This window comes from Thamnophis elegans, chromosome 3 (assembly GCF_009769535.1).
Source record: "Thamnophis elegans isolate rThaEle1 chromosome 3, rThaEle1.pri, whole genome shotgun sequence".
Taxonomy (NCBI): Eukaryota; Metazoa; Chordata; class Lepidosauria; order Squamata; family Colubridae; genus Thamnophis; species Thamnophis elegans.
In genome coordinates this window covers 80,586,814-80,603,751 of record NC_045543.1, presented here as the reverse complement: position 1 = coordinate 80,603,751, position 16,938 = coordinate 80,586,814, and the positions used below count along the sequence as shown (strand labels likewise).

The 16,938-nt window shown below is 35.6% G+C and overlaps 1 protein-coding gene across 12 annotated transcripts in view; it reads right to left on the bottom strand.

Moving 5' to 3' along the window:
- CEP78 (centrosomal protein 78) overlaps positions 1-13,508 on the bottom strand; it is a 33,618-nt gene extending 20,110 nt beyond the window's left edge. For 2 of the 12 annotated variants that reach the window (XM_032212799.1, XM_032212800.1), the window contains exons 1-9: positions 12,919-13,132; positions 9,628-9,689; positions 7,006-7,289; positions 6,330-6,505; positions 6,176-6,248; positions 4,880-4,983; positions 3,311-3,485; positions 2,278-2,391; positions 8-72 (exon numbers count right to left, since the gene is read on the bottom strand). In XM_032212799.1, coding sequence (XP_032068690.1) covers positions 8-72; positions 2,278-2,391; positions 3,311-3,485; positions 4,880-4,983; positions 6,176-6,248; positions 6,330-6,505; positions 7,006-7,258 — 960 coding nt within the window. In that variant the 5' untranslated portion in view covers positions 7,259-7,289; positions 9,628-9,689; positions 12,919-13,132. The other 10 variants (XM_032212802.1, XM_032212798.1, XM_032212792.1 and 7 more) reach the window with 9 other exon arrangements.
- Positions 13,509-16,938: the final 3,430 nt, after the last annotated feature.

Sequence of the window (16,938 nt, the reverse complement as noted above, 5' to 3'; positions counted from 1 at the left end):
CTTATACCTCCAAGTTAGTGCCATTGGCATTCATGAGAACCTTTTCAATTATTTTCTTCATTAAAGCATGATCTACAAAGATAGAATAATAAAAAGTTAATGCTTGCATCATATACTTTCTGCTCTTAGTTACAACTAAATTACAACCAGAACAGAGCTTACTCACTATGGTTGCAAGTCATGGATGGTTGTTAAGTGAAGCACCTACATGAACACCTCGCTTTATGATCCCCACTCCACCGCCACCGCCAAATGGGCACAACTTTTAGAGAAGCTACAATTCATTGCAGCTTCTCCAAAAATGGTGCCCACTTCTGGGACAAAGCCACATGGCCTAGGCATACTTAGGGACAAAGTGGCCTGTTTTCCTTCCTCCACACAAGTACCAGAGCTCTACAAAAGGTAAGTGAACAATTGGTGGCAAGAAGGTGGAGGAGGTTGTGAGACTCAGTAGAGCGGGAAGCAGGCAAAAGGCCTACAAGAACTTAGCAGGGCAGGATGAGGGAGAGATACAATAGGTGAAGGGGCCATTGCAGCATCCCTAAGTGGTAAGGACAAATTTTCTTCATGCGATCATGGGGCATTGCAGAAGCCATAACTTTTAAAGCTTTTAAACCTTATAAATAGCTATTCAGGATCTGTTGTAACATCAGTCACTAAGTGACCAGTCGTATGTCAAGGATTACCTGTATTATTGTGAGAGAACTATTCATACATAATTAGTTAATTCTTATATATAGTTTAGATTCAAAATGTAATATATTAATGCTTAAATTTCAAAAGAAACTACTTTTTAAACAACAGTGCAAGAAAAGATAAGCCTTATTTACTGCCCTCAGTAGTTTAGTATTGAAGAAAATTCCAGGGTTCGTTAAGGTAATGTTTGTTTATTCTACTCTCATTATTAAATGTTTATTTCCTACTTTTTTTTTACAGTAGGTAGAATATCATGCATATACTTGAGTTCAATGCTGTTCTTGCTATCTAAAGAAAAGAGGTTAACCCACATACTGGTTTTGAACCAATTTTTCACAACCAATTATGATGACAATCAATTCTTGCTGCCAGAAAACACATAGCATAAATTTATTATGACAGACAAGTCAGATGTGGGCTCTTCATATCTTTCTCTAGATAGCTGTGCAGCATATGAGGGTTATAAACATATAATGTTGACTGCAATTCCTCAAATCAAATGTTATCTTCTCCCAGAATTGCGCTGTAGCCAAGTGACCTCAGGAAATGATTCTGGTGAATTTATGCATTGCAGACAGGCACTAAAAAGCAATACTGCATTTTGCATTTACGTCTGAAACACTATACAGTACAGCTCTACAGAAACTAGCAACAGAAATCCATAAGAAAGTACCTTGGGAGAAAAGATTTGAAAGCCTAATGAGAATGGGTTGTCGTTAAAAGTAGTAATTACACTTCTTCAACATGTTTAAATTTTAAATCCTCTACTAAATTTTGGGCTTTTTTTGGCAATATTTTTTTCTAGGCATATTTGAAGTAATCTTCTGGTGTTGCTTTTCAAAAGGAAAGTTATAAACTAAGCCCTGATTTTTATTACTCTGAAATTGAAGGAAAGTGTAAAAAATAAAAATAAGAGTATACGAAAATAAAAATCTTTGTTCTGAACCTGAAAGAAACCATTATATTCTGAAAGTTCTAAAATAACTGTAGCTTGGCAGAACCAGGCAAACTAAAAGCTAGGAGGAACTCAATAGTGTGAGTGCAGTAAGTGTAGAATGCATTTCTCCCTCTTCCTTCTCCACACAATCTGTGCATTGTTCCTTTCCCCCCCAACCCCATATTCTCAGTACCTTCTCTTTCCAAGCCATCTTCTTCTTCAGTTCCCCTACCTTCACCATTACCAATGTGGAAGTGAGGTTACTGTATATCTCATAAATCTGCCTATCCCCCATTATTTCAATTCCGTCTTTTCCTGCTGCCACTGGGAATGTCTATATATGAAACTGCCAAGGAAATCCTCACTTGACTTTTTCCTTCTTTCCCCCTTATCTAATCACTCCTCTTCAGAACAAGTTTTAGTATATTCTGAGAATAAATGGTGTAGAACAATTTTCTATGTGTGCCAGACTACCCAAAACCAACTGTGTATGAAACTGTTTATGCATGGAATGATTTGCACATCCCGAACAACATTATTTTATAATAAAGAAAATGCTGTGTGCGTTATAAATTCCAGATAAAACGGAATTTCAATTTTAATCATTTTAAACCTTCAGAAAAAAGAAATAGAAGCAGACATACCTACTAATGGATTTTTTCTGATGTCCAGAACCACCAATGTTCTGTTAGTTTTAAATGAATCCAAAAGTGATTTTGCCCCTTCACTGCTAATTCCACATTGCTGCAAATCAAGTGCTTGAATAATAGAGAGCTGACATTAATACACCACATGTTCTATGAATATTTAAGCACCAATGTCTATAAAACAAATAGATTATTTCTGCCATCATCTATCAACACAATTACAATTCAAAGAAAAAATAAATTACTTTAATACTATAATCTGCAGTCTCCATCACATCGATAATTTGTCAGTTTTATGGTTGCATATGACTTTCACTTAGCATTGTTTGATAATAATTTCCTGATTAATTTTATTTAAGGCTCTCTTAAGATTGATAATGCACTCTTTATAATGATACAAGCCAGAATGGTCAGTATTGATCTCCACATGGATTTTATGATGGTGCATAGGTTAAAGCACTGACAAGAACTCACTATATGTTTCCATTTCACGAACAATAGAAGCACAACTTTTCCTCACAGCAATTTCACCAAGTGTAGTGTAAGAACAGATGCTAAAAACACACATCAGAGCTTCAAGCATATCAATAGTGCCATCAGTTGGCAACTTGTAACACTCAAGACATTACTTTCCATTCACGTCTTGTTGTAACAGTACATAAATCCATACGTATGTGCATAACCCACCTCAGAAGCAAAATTCTTTGGACTTACAATCTTACACACATAACATGTTACTTGCAGGTGAGGATAAACCCTTTAGAATTCAGTTTTTACATACAGTCTTAAAAAAATAAAAATTAGAAAAGATAGTAATTGTGTTAAGATACATTTTAAAAAGCAGTCCACATAAATCTGAGAGCTAGAACATGTCATTAAAAAGTGTATAATAAACTTGAACTATATTAAAAGAATAGTATTAGATCTTTAAATAACTTGGAAAAACAGCAGTTTGACATTTTAAAAATTGAATTACTGATCAGTAAAATAGAAAAATAAACACATTCAGAACTAAATCTGCAAAACATACCTTTTAGCCACAGATCTTCGGCAAGGCAATCAGCTAAAACAGCAGCACCTCGATCACCAATAAGCGCATTGCAGTTGAGAGTGATGCGCCTCAAGCCAGCCATACAATCAAAATCAGGTCTCCTATAGCGGAGACTTTCAGCCCAAGCTTCACCGTGTCTTTTCATTGCCTGGTGCTGTAAAAGACCATAATAAACATAGCTATTGAAAAGGTAAGTTAGAAGTTAATTAGCTTTTTAGGAAAAATAAAAATGGAAATGAAAATAAGTTATTAAAAACAGACATAAAGTATTTTATTTCAAATTATTTCCTCTGAAATACAGTTTATCTTATATGAATTTTATCCCATTATGAACTTGAGAAAGATAGATGAGTGCTTATAAGTACATTCATAAACTATGCAATCCTATACCACATCCTCAGAAGTAGTATAATTTGGCTAATAGACTCATTGACAAAAAAGACTGCAGCGTAAGACTATATTGCCAGCATAAATATTTTATAACCTTCATAAATACTATTTATTTAAAAAATGTTTTGTTGTCCAAAAATAAATGTTGCAATTCTAAATACTTTAACCATCTCTTTCCAACCCAGTATCCTCCATATTTTTGGGACTGTTTTGGATCTATCTCATTATAACTATCATTCAAAATGACTAAAATGGATAAGTGTGGTCGGAAAGAGACGATGGGGAAATCTTCTGAAATTTAAGAAGCATGCAGATAGAACAAAATTCAACATATCTACAAACAAGCTAAAACATCTATGAACATATGGCACAGAAAAGAAGAGAGTACAGGACAAGACAAGCAAGCAAGCAAATAAACAAATCTGAAAATTTAAGAATTGTTTCAACAACTGCTTGGAATGGAAACAGACTCCATATTAGGCCCAGATTTACTGCTGTTTAAAAATTTCTAACCAGTTCAAAGGCTTTCTAGGGAGGTTACAATACATTCAAACTTATGAGCTGCAGAAAAAAAGAACTGTTAAGTAGTAAACTACATTTTTTTAAACAATTTGAAAAAACTACAACCCATGAACATCTTAGACAGAGAAATTATTAGTGTTATCTTCACAAATTGAAAACAAGTAGAAATAGATCACTCAAATAGTAGAGGTGTTCCTTGACTTACAACCATTCTTTTAACAACAATTCAAAATTACGTTGCCCTCACAAGTGATTTAAGACTTTTCTTAAAGTTACAACATTATACCACGCACTCAATAGGTACTTGCCATTCAGAGGCTTGGCAATTAGTTCACATTTATAATGGTTGCAGTCTTGTGGTCACACGATCACAATTTGTAACCTTCCTAGCCGTCTTCCAATAAGGAAAGTCAATTGGGGAAGTTAGATTCACTTAATGATCTCATTATTCACTTAAAAAACTCAGTGATTTGATTTACAATACAAATGGTTGTAAAACTGAGTCATCATATGATGACTCACTTTACAACCACACTGACTTACCATGTAAATTCTAGTCCTAATTGTGGTTGTAAGTCATGGACTACCTGTAATCAAACTTTAAGTAAGTTTTATACAAAGTTTTTTTTTTTTTACTTTCAGGATGCTGGCCATGTGTTCTGTTCCTCGCCAGGTTAAACTGCATCCTGTAAAATCTATAGATTTGATGCAAGCCGAATTCTTCACACTCTGACAAATTACTGAAAACAAACAAACTCCATTATTCATCTTAAATGTAGTTTTTAAAAGTAAAATGACAGTACTTCATTTAAAGGCTCTAATAGTTCATGTTTGCTGATGGAACATTCTTCTATCACTGGAAGACAGAAGCTCCCTCCTCCAGTATCTCCACCCATGCCTTTAACGTCTAGTCTGGCAGGATGGGTGGTGGTACAAGTGGGAAGAAAGTACTTCTACATAAAAACATTATATTTGGCTTACACTTATCATCTCAGACTTAGCTACATATATTTCACATCATATAGTAAACTGGAATTTTAAAACCCTATTGTACAGCAACTTTTGTTCTTGCATATAAAAAATGAATCCAATTTAAATGAACCACATATGCCAGACAACATGCATATCATGAAAAATGGGGAAATTAAAGTATCTCTTCTACATCAATCATGTCTTTTTTATTCCCTATAAAATAATATTTCTCCATCCCTTAAAGAAATAGTATTTAGCAGTATATGGCAAATATTGGTGGCAAATCTGTTACTAAAATTAAGCTTATAAATAAATAGGAGAGTTTACAATCAAGACAAAAATCAACTGATCACTCTCATGTTTACCTAGGCAAAATTGATCTCAAGCATATGGTTCAAATCACAGACAACTTAGTTATGAATAGAAAATTTACTGCCACAAGAGGAAGAGAATGATGAAATTGGTGAATTTTTAACAGCACCAATAGATTTTCTACATATGATAACCCTGTTCCCTTAATATCTCTAAACATGCAAGGGGATAGCACCTGATAGCATCAAATATTATAGAGAAATTAAGTTAGCATCAGCCACTAGCAAGATGCTGTCAAAGAAACATTTATTCCTTACATATTAGTTTATTGTATATCTCAGTATTTACTATTTCAACCAATATAATATTTTAATTAACTATCAACAGATCATGTGAAATGTTACCAAAAAAATATGTAAAAGGCCTTATTCTGCCAATGAAATAAAACAAGATTAAAACAAAGTATTAAATTAAATATACATCTTACAGTTTTTTAACAGTTAACAGAGTTGTCTTGCTAGCAGGTGGCCATGTAAAATGAACAAATAAATAGACACTTAACAAATATATGGGATTTACCCCAAACTGTGCTATTTTGAGAATATATTTTTCAGACATATATTTTTCTTTAGAAAAAGCAATACTTACTTTCTAAACCTCCATCACCTATTGGTGAGTGGGCTAAAGATAGTCTCTCCAAAGATGATGTATTAGCCAACCCCTTTAAAAAAAAGAATATTAATAATCTTTTAAAGCAAGTACATCTTGAAATCAAAAATATGTTGCAATTTAATAATCTTACTTTTGTCAATAATATTAAGTCCTTTTCCCTCAAAAGCAACCCATGTAGTTCTAGCTTTCCCAGGGCCTTTGATACCATCAGACAACCTTTGATAGCTTTAGACAATTGTCCAGTTAAGTCTTTGGATCGAATTGCTGGAATTCTTCTTCTTATACCTGTTCCCTGTTTTTCAAGACCTAACAAACAAAAATAGCTTAAATATCAGTAAACAGAAAATTAATAAATAGATACAAAAACAGCTTTAGTATTAGTAAACACATGTGTCAGGAGACAAACTATTCATATACTATGTTAACTATGTGCTACTTGTTAACTTTATAATTAAATCGGATTTCCTCTGTATTAGATAATAATAAAGACATTTCAAATTAAGTAGAAGTCAAAAAGACATTGTTCTCCCTCTTTAGATAACATAAAAACTAAGAACAAATTCCAGCTGAAATGTTGAGTAGGGAAATGATGCAGTTATAAAAGAAATGCAATTAGAAAATTAAAAACAAAAGAAACAACCACATTCTTAAGCTCAATTGTTTTTTTAACAAAACAAGACAATGCTTAATATATTTTAACATTGTTTACCAAAGCTAAGAAAACCATTTTACATTCCACATTTGTGATAAAAACTGACATTTTTTCAAGTTTTAAGAATATAATAGCATTTTGAAAGGCTAATTACCTGAGTCCCCAGGACCCTGATGGTGACAGCTCTTTATTGCAATAAAAGTTAAAGTCTTGTTATGTCTGACTGCACGTAGTAGAGGTATCCAATCAGCAGCTTTAATACGATCCGCATTAATATCAAGAATATTATAAAGTTTTTTGGCTTTCACAGATGTTAAAGGGGCAGAGCCTTCTAAAGCACAGAGCTGCTCATAATGAGCATAAAAATCCATACTGCACTGTCTCCTTACTTTAACAGAATCAATCATTTTCAGTTATGTACTGAGCTATGATCCAGAGCTACAAAAAGAAAAAATATAAAATTTTTGTTAACAGCTACACATAATCTAACCAATTAAAATTTATCAAAACCATAGCCCTATTATGCCTATTTTTTCTTTCAAGATCAAAACCCAGACTGTAAAGAGGACTTGGCTTCCAATGCTATGTTCCTGCAGAAGCCAATATACATTCTACCTTGCAGAATGGATTAAACTACAGATAATCTCAATGGATAGACAGCTGAAATAAATGCAAAATAGATTACAGAATCTACTCACAATTTTCTTTAGGAAATCCTACAAACATTGAATAGGTTGTGACTCTTTGTCTTTAAATACAATAATTTAATGAATAGGTATACATATATAAAAGATGTTTTACAAAACTACTGTCCTAAATATTATATTTTTTGAAAAGTAATCATTTCAAAGGACAAACTAAAATGATATATGGAAAAGTGACTTCTAAATGCATAGAAATGCTCAACGATGGGTTGGACTAGATGACCTTCCAATTCTGTTATTCTACAGAGAGTTTTTCTATATTTAGTTTTTGTATAATGGATCATTTTTAGAAATTTAGCCTGAAAAGTTAAAAAAAAAAAACATCCAGTAACTATTCATTTTGGGTGATTACAAATATAGACTTAGTAACTAGTTTCTTAGATCACTCAAAGAATAGATTCGATATTACCATAAATATACATATTTTAAAGGCAGAACAGCAATCCTTTGAAACTTGCAGCTCAGTTTTAGAATTTCTATGTTTAACCAATCAATTATTTTCTTTTTGCAGTTTTTAAAGTATAATTTTAGAATATTATGACTATGTTTCTTAATTTGAAGTATTATCAATACTGTGATATACACATGCATTTTCTTCTGTTAATTCATTTTATACTTAAATGAAAAATTAAATATTTGGAAGCAGACAATAAAGCAAATACTCAAGTGTTCCTAGCTTATTAACCATCAAAAAACAACTTCTTTAAAGCTGATTCTATTTCTTTAAGTGGACTATTTCTTTCTAAAAGATGTAATATTCTCATTTATCTTTTAAAGATACTGCTTTGCCCAATAAAAGTACAAGGTATTCATATATGTTACTATAAAAGCAAATATATGACATTTTATTCCTTTAGTTTATAAAGTTGTCAAAAAGAAAATGTTTATTATTCATTAAGGAATTTTATATATCTATATCTATATCTATATCTATATCTAATCTATATCTATATCTATATCTATATCTATATCTATATCTATATCTATCTATCTATCTATCTATCTATCTATCTATCTATCTATATATATATATATATATATATATAATATAATATAATATAATATAATATAATATAATATAATATAATATAAAGAAAGAAAGAAAACTTTAAACAGAAATCTGAAATCTAACCAAACTATATTCCTTAACTATTACAAGAAGTGGCCTATAACTATTACAAGAAGTGGCCTAGAAATCTAAGACCGAATTCTAGGCCTTTGAACATATTTTTCAGCCCAAAAACTTCACTGGGGTAGTTGTAGAGAAAATAGAAGGCAGCAGTATTAGATATGTTCACCACTTTGAGTTTTTATATATATATATATATATATATATATATATATATATATATATATATATATATATATATATATATATATATATATATATATATATAAATAAATAAAAGTAAAATGTTAGGATAAAAATCTAATTATCATGAGGGTCTTTATTGGTGCTCTCTGAGCTTGCATGTTTTCTTGCAGACATTTCTGCAAGGTAACATCATCAGTGCTATCAGTGTGGGTGGGGCTGGTCTTAGAGATTCTTTGGTATCCACACCCACACCCACACCCACAGACAGACAAATCACCACAATATAAACTGACAGCAAAACAGTTCTCCTTATTAGCATTGATGATGTTACTAGTTAGGGTAATGAAAACGTCTAGAAGAAAACAAGCAAGATCAAAGAGCACCAAGGACCCCTCATTTCAACCCTGAGCTACAAATATTCTCCTTTTTTGATATCTAATTATCGTCTTTATATAAGATACTATTTAGACTTTTTGCTCTTCATAACATTCTGCTATTGTTTATAACTGAATTGCTACCAAAGATATTTAAATCTTTATCAATCACTATACTACCAACTATTAGTACATAGTTGGACAGAGACAGAACCAAGATTTGGAAGCAGTAATAAAGAGATGATAAATCATTTTTCTTTTATATTGGCTATGTTTCTTTTATCAGAACCATCCTAAAATAGAAATTGAATGTTACAACCAAAAATGTTTATTTCTAATACGATCATGAATAAAAATATTTTATGAATAAGAAAGAAACTTATGGTAGGAAGGAAGTCTTCTAGCTGTAATAAAAGTGAGAACTATGTGTAAATATTCAGGTTTTCTGAAAACAAAAAATAAGGATAAAAGGGATTAAGCCAAGTGATTAGAAACAACATCCAGAGAAACTGTAGCATCAGAGAATACCAATATTATTATTAATAATACCACAGGATGAGCACACGAAAGTGCATTTGTGCAAGTGGCATGCATGCCTGCAACTGTGACCATCAAATGTACTAAAAAATTATTGTGCTTATTTTAACAATGCGTTTTGGAGCTATTCTGTTTTTAAATTAGAAATATTAAGTCTTAATTTCTATTCATCAGCTAGAAATGTAAAAACTGTTAGTAAATATACATTTTCAAAGCAACAGGCCGCCAATTAGATGATGTTGACAAGATTATGGAAGAATTAGTATCTGAGTTTAATTCCTCTCCTCTTTCCTAACATCCATTTATTTTGCTTTTGCTTTGAATCCACTTGACCTTGCAGACAGAATCATCTTATCTTCTAACAGCTGCTCCACATTATTTAGACATTTTAAGGAACTGTTGAGGCTAATACCAATAATAGACTTTCCAAGGCAATTGTCTGTGGAGATTCTCAGACATCCATGTCATAGTTTTCTCAAAAGTATTTTTCAAAAGGCAACTGGACTATTTTTTCCCTGAGAAAGAAAAATACATTTTACTTCTCATCCAAGAAGCTTCAACTCATTCTTCAAGTCATTAAGCTTTGGGATGAAAGCAAAACAACATCTTCAAGAAAAAAAAACAGTGCAGCTGTCTTTTGAAAAAGCACCTTTGAGGTTCCCAGGCAATTCAGCAACATAGAAAATCTATATTAAAAGCTATTCCTATCAAATGGCAGAGACTACATGGGGTCACCAAATTTCCCAAAGAAAAATTCCACCATACGGCATTATATTTTGCAATAACAACATATTGCAAAATATATTATTTTGTAACAATATCGTTTGCACTATTTATGCAAAAATTGTGCAAAATATATTTCTCATTTATTATACATTTTAATATTGTGCCTATTTTAGAACTTATATGATTTTTATATAACCTACCATTGCGTTTAGTAGAGAACTAATCAAGCTTTTCCAGCAAAATCCTTTTTCTACCAATAACAAATACCCATGCCCACCATGCACAAAATGTATATTTGCCAGCACCACAGCCTGAGATAAGATGCTCAGATATCATTGTTTCTTACCCCCTACCTGCAGTTATCGTTATGTATATGTAAGAATGCCGCCCATACACCACCCACTCTTTAACCCATGGCATTTAAAAGCCAACCCAAGAAAATCAGACTTTGAATGATTGTACTAAATATGTATAAAAATATGAATAGCAGTGAAATGTTAGAATTAAACAATGGGTGAGTGTGTGTGTGTGGATGGGTGTATGTATACACATACATACATACACACAGACACAGAAACACACAGACACACAGACACACACTCGTAGATTTTCACGGGTGTAGGTATAATGGTCTTGTTGTATTCGGGTCTTTTCCCGTGTAAGATTGAGATTTTCCATCCTCAGGCTGGTGTTTTCGGCTTAAAGTGTGATCGGAGCTGCCGTCTTTCTATAAATCTTGGTGGGTGGGTGTGGAGTGCTGGCGTTATTTCAGTAAGTGGATTGATTGGCTGTGTGGCTGTATCATGATTGGTAGATTGGTGCTGGCTGTGTCCCCATTGTTGTTTTGTGTTGCAACGTCCTGGGTGGTGAGTGGGGCTCATTTGTTGACTAAAGCTGGTTTCCAGATGTCTGGAAACCAGGCGGGAGGTATCACGTTTATTCATGTTGTGCGTGTGTTTCTCTATTTCGATAGCTTCCATAATTATTCTCTTGTTAAAGTGTTCCGTTTTGGAGATTAATTTGGTTCCTTCAAAATTAATTTCGTGTCCTGTAGCTTTAAGGTGCTGGAAAAGGGAGGAAGCTTTTTCCTTTTTTCTTACTGCGTTCTTGTGCTCTTGTGTTCTGTGATGCGTGCATTTATTCTCCTATTCGTTTGTCCTATGTATGTTGCAGAACATTTCTGCAGTAAGAAAAAAAGGAAAAACTTCCTCCCTTTTCCAAATTAATCTCCAAAACTGAACACTTCAACAAGAGAATAATTATGGAAGCTATCAAAATAGAGAAACACACCCACAACATGAATAAACATGACGATATCTCCCGCCTACCAGACATCTGGAAACTGGCTCTAGTCAATAAACAAGTCCCAGCCACAAAAACCAACACAGGACCCAGAACAACACAGGACACCATCACTAATCACCCTCACCAAACATCAATTCCATCAACCAATCAAGATGTGATAACACAGCCAACCAATCCGTTTAAAGTAACAAAGCCAACATTCCACACAAACACACACACCTATATTTATAGAAAAACAGCAGCTCCGATCATGCTTTGCTCGCACAAGCACAAAGCCAAAGGCACCAGCCTGAAGATGACGAGTGTGACCTTGTCAAAACGTCGCCAAGATACTGTCAATCTTACACAGGAAAAGACCCGAATACGCCAAGACCTGCATACATACATACATACATACATACATACATACATACACACACACACACACACACACACACACACACACACTGTAGATGGAGATATTGAATAATGGAATAATGAAGGATGAAATTTTGATTTAATTAAGGAAATATGAATAACAAAATAGGTGAAAAACATATCTTTGAATATTATGGCGATATGAGGGGGGAGAAAAGTTAAAATGGGGATAGAAAATAGAGGGGAATGATAGTAATTATATATTAATATGTTAAGATATATAAAAGGACAGAATGAAGGTTTAGAAATGAAGGGCGATAATGAAAGGCATGTATAAATAATATAAAATAATGGAAATAAAATGTAATATTTAGGAGTAATAAGACTATGTTTACGTGTACTGAAATGTACGATACCCAGATGCCACACCATTCACGCTTTGATATGTATAAAGAATATAAAAAATAAAAATTTGATTGAGGGCTAAAGACTGCCACCCATCCACCACCCACTCTTTAACCCGTGACGTTTAAAAGCCAAGACTAAAAGAAAGATCTCTGAGCAAATGTAAACATACTGAACGTGGCTTTGGGCGGCATACAAGCAATTAACAATTAAGACATTAAAATAGTCATGAAAGCAAACATATGCAGATTAAACCACCCCCTTCGTTGGCCTTTGGGGTTTCAGCGCTCTGTACAACCCAGGACTCCACCTCCCTCCCCGCTTTCACTCGCCTTCCTATTTACCTTGGACTCACCACACACATATCCGAAACGAAGATCTACGCTCAAAAGTCGGTCATTCACTTCAGAAAAAACAGAGGCTCAGGAGGAAGCCAGTTGTTAGGTATTAGGCACCTAAGAAAAAGGGAAAGGTTGATACGTCCTGACAAGAAACTGAGCGGCGGGACGACGCGCGAAGGGAAGCAAGAAAGCCAAGTCTACACTCTCACACAAAGCCCCTCACCTGCCGCGCGCGCTCGGCCCCGCCCTCTCCCCGCTGCACTCCCGCTAACCGTTTCCTTGGTTTCCCAACCGTCTTTCCACATAAACTTCCCTCACGTGGCCCCATCAGCGAGCTCGCTTATTGGCCCAACAGCTCAAGCAGCGGTAGTTGTCAACGTCGCCCCTCTTTCCATATTAACGTTCTCTCTGGGCGTTTTAGTTACAGATTTTTTTCGGGCAATGCGGGGTATCGATACCCGGGAAGGTGGATAAAGGTTGCCGAGCTCACTCTTTCTCCTAGCGTTCACCCACGCCTGCGAGTATCCTAGTCCTAACCCGCCGCTCTTCTTAACGCCGAGCAATCCTACTCTTCCGTGAAACACGCCCCCCCCCCTTCTTTTAAGGCCTTCGCGTGGCCTTCCTCCGCCTGCACAATACTTCGCGCGCAGCCGCAGTTCCTGGTTTCGTTCTCAGAAGAGAAGGCAATCTTTTCCCGTTCAGGGGTCGGTTCCTCTCTTCTTCTTTCCAGAGGGTGTTTTTCTCGGGACTGTATTTAACCCTAGTCTTTTTTGTTTTGTTTTACGACTTGAGGAAATAGGAAAAGCGTAATGCTTTTGTTCTTCGCCAGGATTTCTCGACCTGAAGAATAGTTTTGTAGGGTGGGGGTGAGGAGGAGTCTCCGCCAACGCCAACAATTGAAACGGCTAGCAGGATTTGGTGGCGCGAGAGAAAGGGGATGACATATAGGGGAGGGGGGAGGTGTAACGGTGAAAAGTAAAAGCTGGAGACCTCAGGAAAAGTTGTAATAACCTCGAAGACTGCCGGGTACCGCCATGAAGAAGACAGGAGCCTATGGGGACCGTCTAACGGGACAGTTGACTGTAGAAGGAAGCGCCCGGAGTTTCTTGTTTCGGACACTCGTGGTCGAGGAAGGTCCACTTGAGGAAAGCCAGGGGAGGTGACGGGTGGGTCGAGCCTAGTCCTGGAAATCCTATTTATCGACCGCAAAGAGGACGGCTGTTGGCAGTTTCTATAAAAGGGACGGAGTTGAAGCCTCCGGTGGGAGAAAGGGGGGTCTTGGAGCTTCGCTTATCTTTCAGTGTCGGAGAACAGGGCTGAGGCAGTCTACAACGGTAGGGAACTATTGCTTTTACTACTTGTGGACTTCAAATCCCAGAATTCCCGAGCCAGCCATACTGGTTTAGGAATTCTGGGAGTTGAAGTCCGCAAGTCAAAGAGGCCATACTTCCCCACTTCTGGTCTACAAGAAAGAACTGGGGAGAGGGGGAGTGCGGACCGAATGGGAAGTCCCAGGAGGAAGGTAGGAAATTGGAGGGGGACCGTTTGGAGCGGCTTGCCGACATGAAGTAATGAAAGGACCTTAGAAGGCATATTAGAGTCAAAGTCTTATTTTGAAAGCTTTGCGGGCAACTAATCTGGTCTAACGTGGGCGATTTTCGTCCCTTTTTAAAAATGCTTTTGTAGCAAAGCACCTACCAAAGTTATTTTTCTACCTTTCAGGTTCAACAGAATAGTGTGAAGGTGGACCTCCTTGATCAGCTGTAGAGCAGTGCTTCTCAACTTCCTTTATTTCTTCTGTAGAGGAAGACTTGTTTCCTCAGTGGCAGTGTTTCAGCATCTTTGAGATATGTTCCCCATGCTGGCTAAGAAATTCTAGGAGCCGATGTCTGCACACCTTAAAAGTTGCTGATGTTGGAAAATGCTGCTGTATAGGAAATGAGACTTCCTAATGGGACCTAAGACCAGAACAGCAAGAGAGGGCCCAGAAAATGCAGAAGGAATTTCAGGACTTTACAATAAAAATGGATCTGATTCCTATTATATATTTCTCTATACACAAGAAGGAAAGGTCATATCCTACCTGATACAAATGTGTAGCAGCTACAAATTGACAGTCAAAGAGCTAATAAAATTTAAATTCATGGCCCAACTAGCCAACCAGGTATATGATACTATCAAATCTAATGGGACTAAGCACTATAGAAAGTGATGGATTCCAGACCTTGGGCAGTGCAAATATATCAGCATGACCTCACTATACATTTGAAATAGAAGAAAACCCATCCAGTCAGGGTTAACCCAAGGACTGCAGTGAGTAAAGCACCAGTCAAGCCATGTGAAGTACCATGCAGCTTCCAACCAGTGTACATGCCTTTTGGCAAACTAGCTTCCAAATGCTTCAAATATGCAAAATATATCCCAAGAAAGATTCCCAAAATGAAAGCCCAAATAAATGAGTTTGAATCTTAAGTCATGGACCAGAGGAACTTCCTATTCCATACTACCAATTGTTGAGTGAATGTGATAATAAACGGACACCTCACTGGGCATCTCTCCAATGACAAACATCTTTACCAGGTACAAATGAGTATAAATGCTGCTTGTCAAGACCCTAGTTAAAAATCTTTGGGAATGGGAGTTTGCTGTAATGGAGGATCATATCAATGCTGTGCCATTTGGAAAAGTTATGGCAGAATGCACATGAGAGATCCTCCCACCAGGAGACAGGTTTAGAATCAATAAAGATGATCCTTCTAATCCTGATGGCAAGGGTCATTCAAATACTTTGGAAACCAGGGACATACCTACAAGAGATAAATCTGGTTGAAGTCTCAGATCCTTCTTAGAAGGCAACTACAGAACACATTGAGACCTCTTCTTTTGACCAGAAAAATTGGGAAGAGCCGTAAACAAGACTGTGTGTGTCACATGCCAGAAAACACATTTTTGAGCAGTTCAATGTAATTTACATCAAAAACCACTTGGGAAGACTCATGTTACAGTAAAAGCATATTGGGACAAGTAATTGCAGGTACAGTGCTTGCAAGTGAACTACACTGCAGTTTCTAGGAATTAGGTTCAAACCTAGATTACAGCATGTGAACACACTATCACTTTGGGGAGCAAATAGTATTTAATCTTTCAGAGATCTGTAGAGAGCGTGAGGGTTTGGGAGTTTGCCATTGTAGTTCAATAGGGGAAAAAATCCCATTACTCCTATCCTGGCACTTAAACAAATGGAGAATAATAGGCAATTATGCCCAAAGTATGCTTAACTGTTCACAGCTTAGACAATGTACTAACATGACTGCCTTCATTTATAGATGTGGAAGAGTAAGCCAGTATATCTAGGCCTGACTGCCTCATGGCAATATCAGGTTATTGCGAAGGCAGTTAAGGTGATGCAAGCAATGTACATAATTATTGTATATCTAAGAGTACTGCAAACCTGAGAGAAATCCAAACTTGGTCTGCAAACCAGAGCAAGAAATCCATTTCTATATGGTTTATACAGAAAATAAGAGTGGAACTGGCTCTCATATATCTTGATAATTGCATTCCTTGTTAACTATTGACACTCCAGAGAGAGACACTGGAGCAATGATAGACCAAGCTCTTAACCTTATTGGTCTCTGACAAAAATTGTTATGCCATTATATTGTTTAGAAGCTGTAGCATTAATTGTGGGGCCATCAAGTTGAACTTGGAACCATCCATAGAACACAAAAAAATATTTGTATGCTGGGATTTAGCATTGGATGAGTTTGATGTTAAGAATGAATATGTTCAAGGAAAGATATAGCTAATAGTGGATATTATTATGAGGACTCGAGATTTTCTCCCAGGAAAAATATAGTTTTGTTTTTATTTGTTTTTTTTAAAAAGTCTGAAGAGCTGGGAGAGAAATGGTCTTCTATAGCTTCTGAGAGATTTGGGGGAAGTTCACAAAGTGAAGCAGAAAACTACTGCTTCAGGAATTCTAGGGTTTCTGTAAAAATCGGTAACATAAGAGTCAGAATT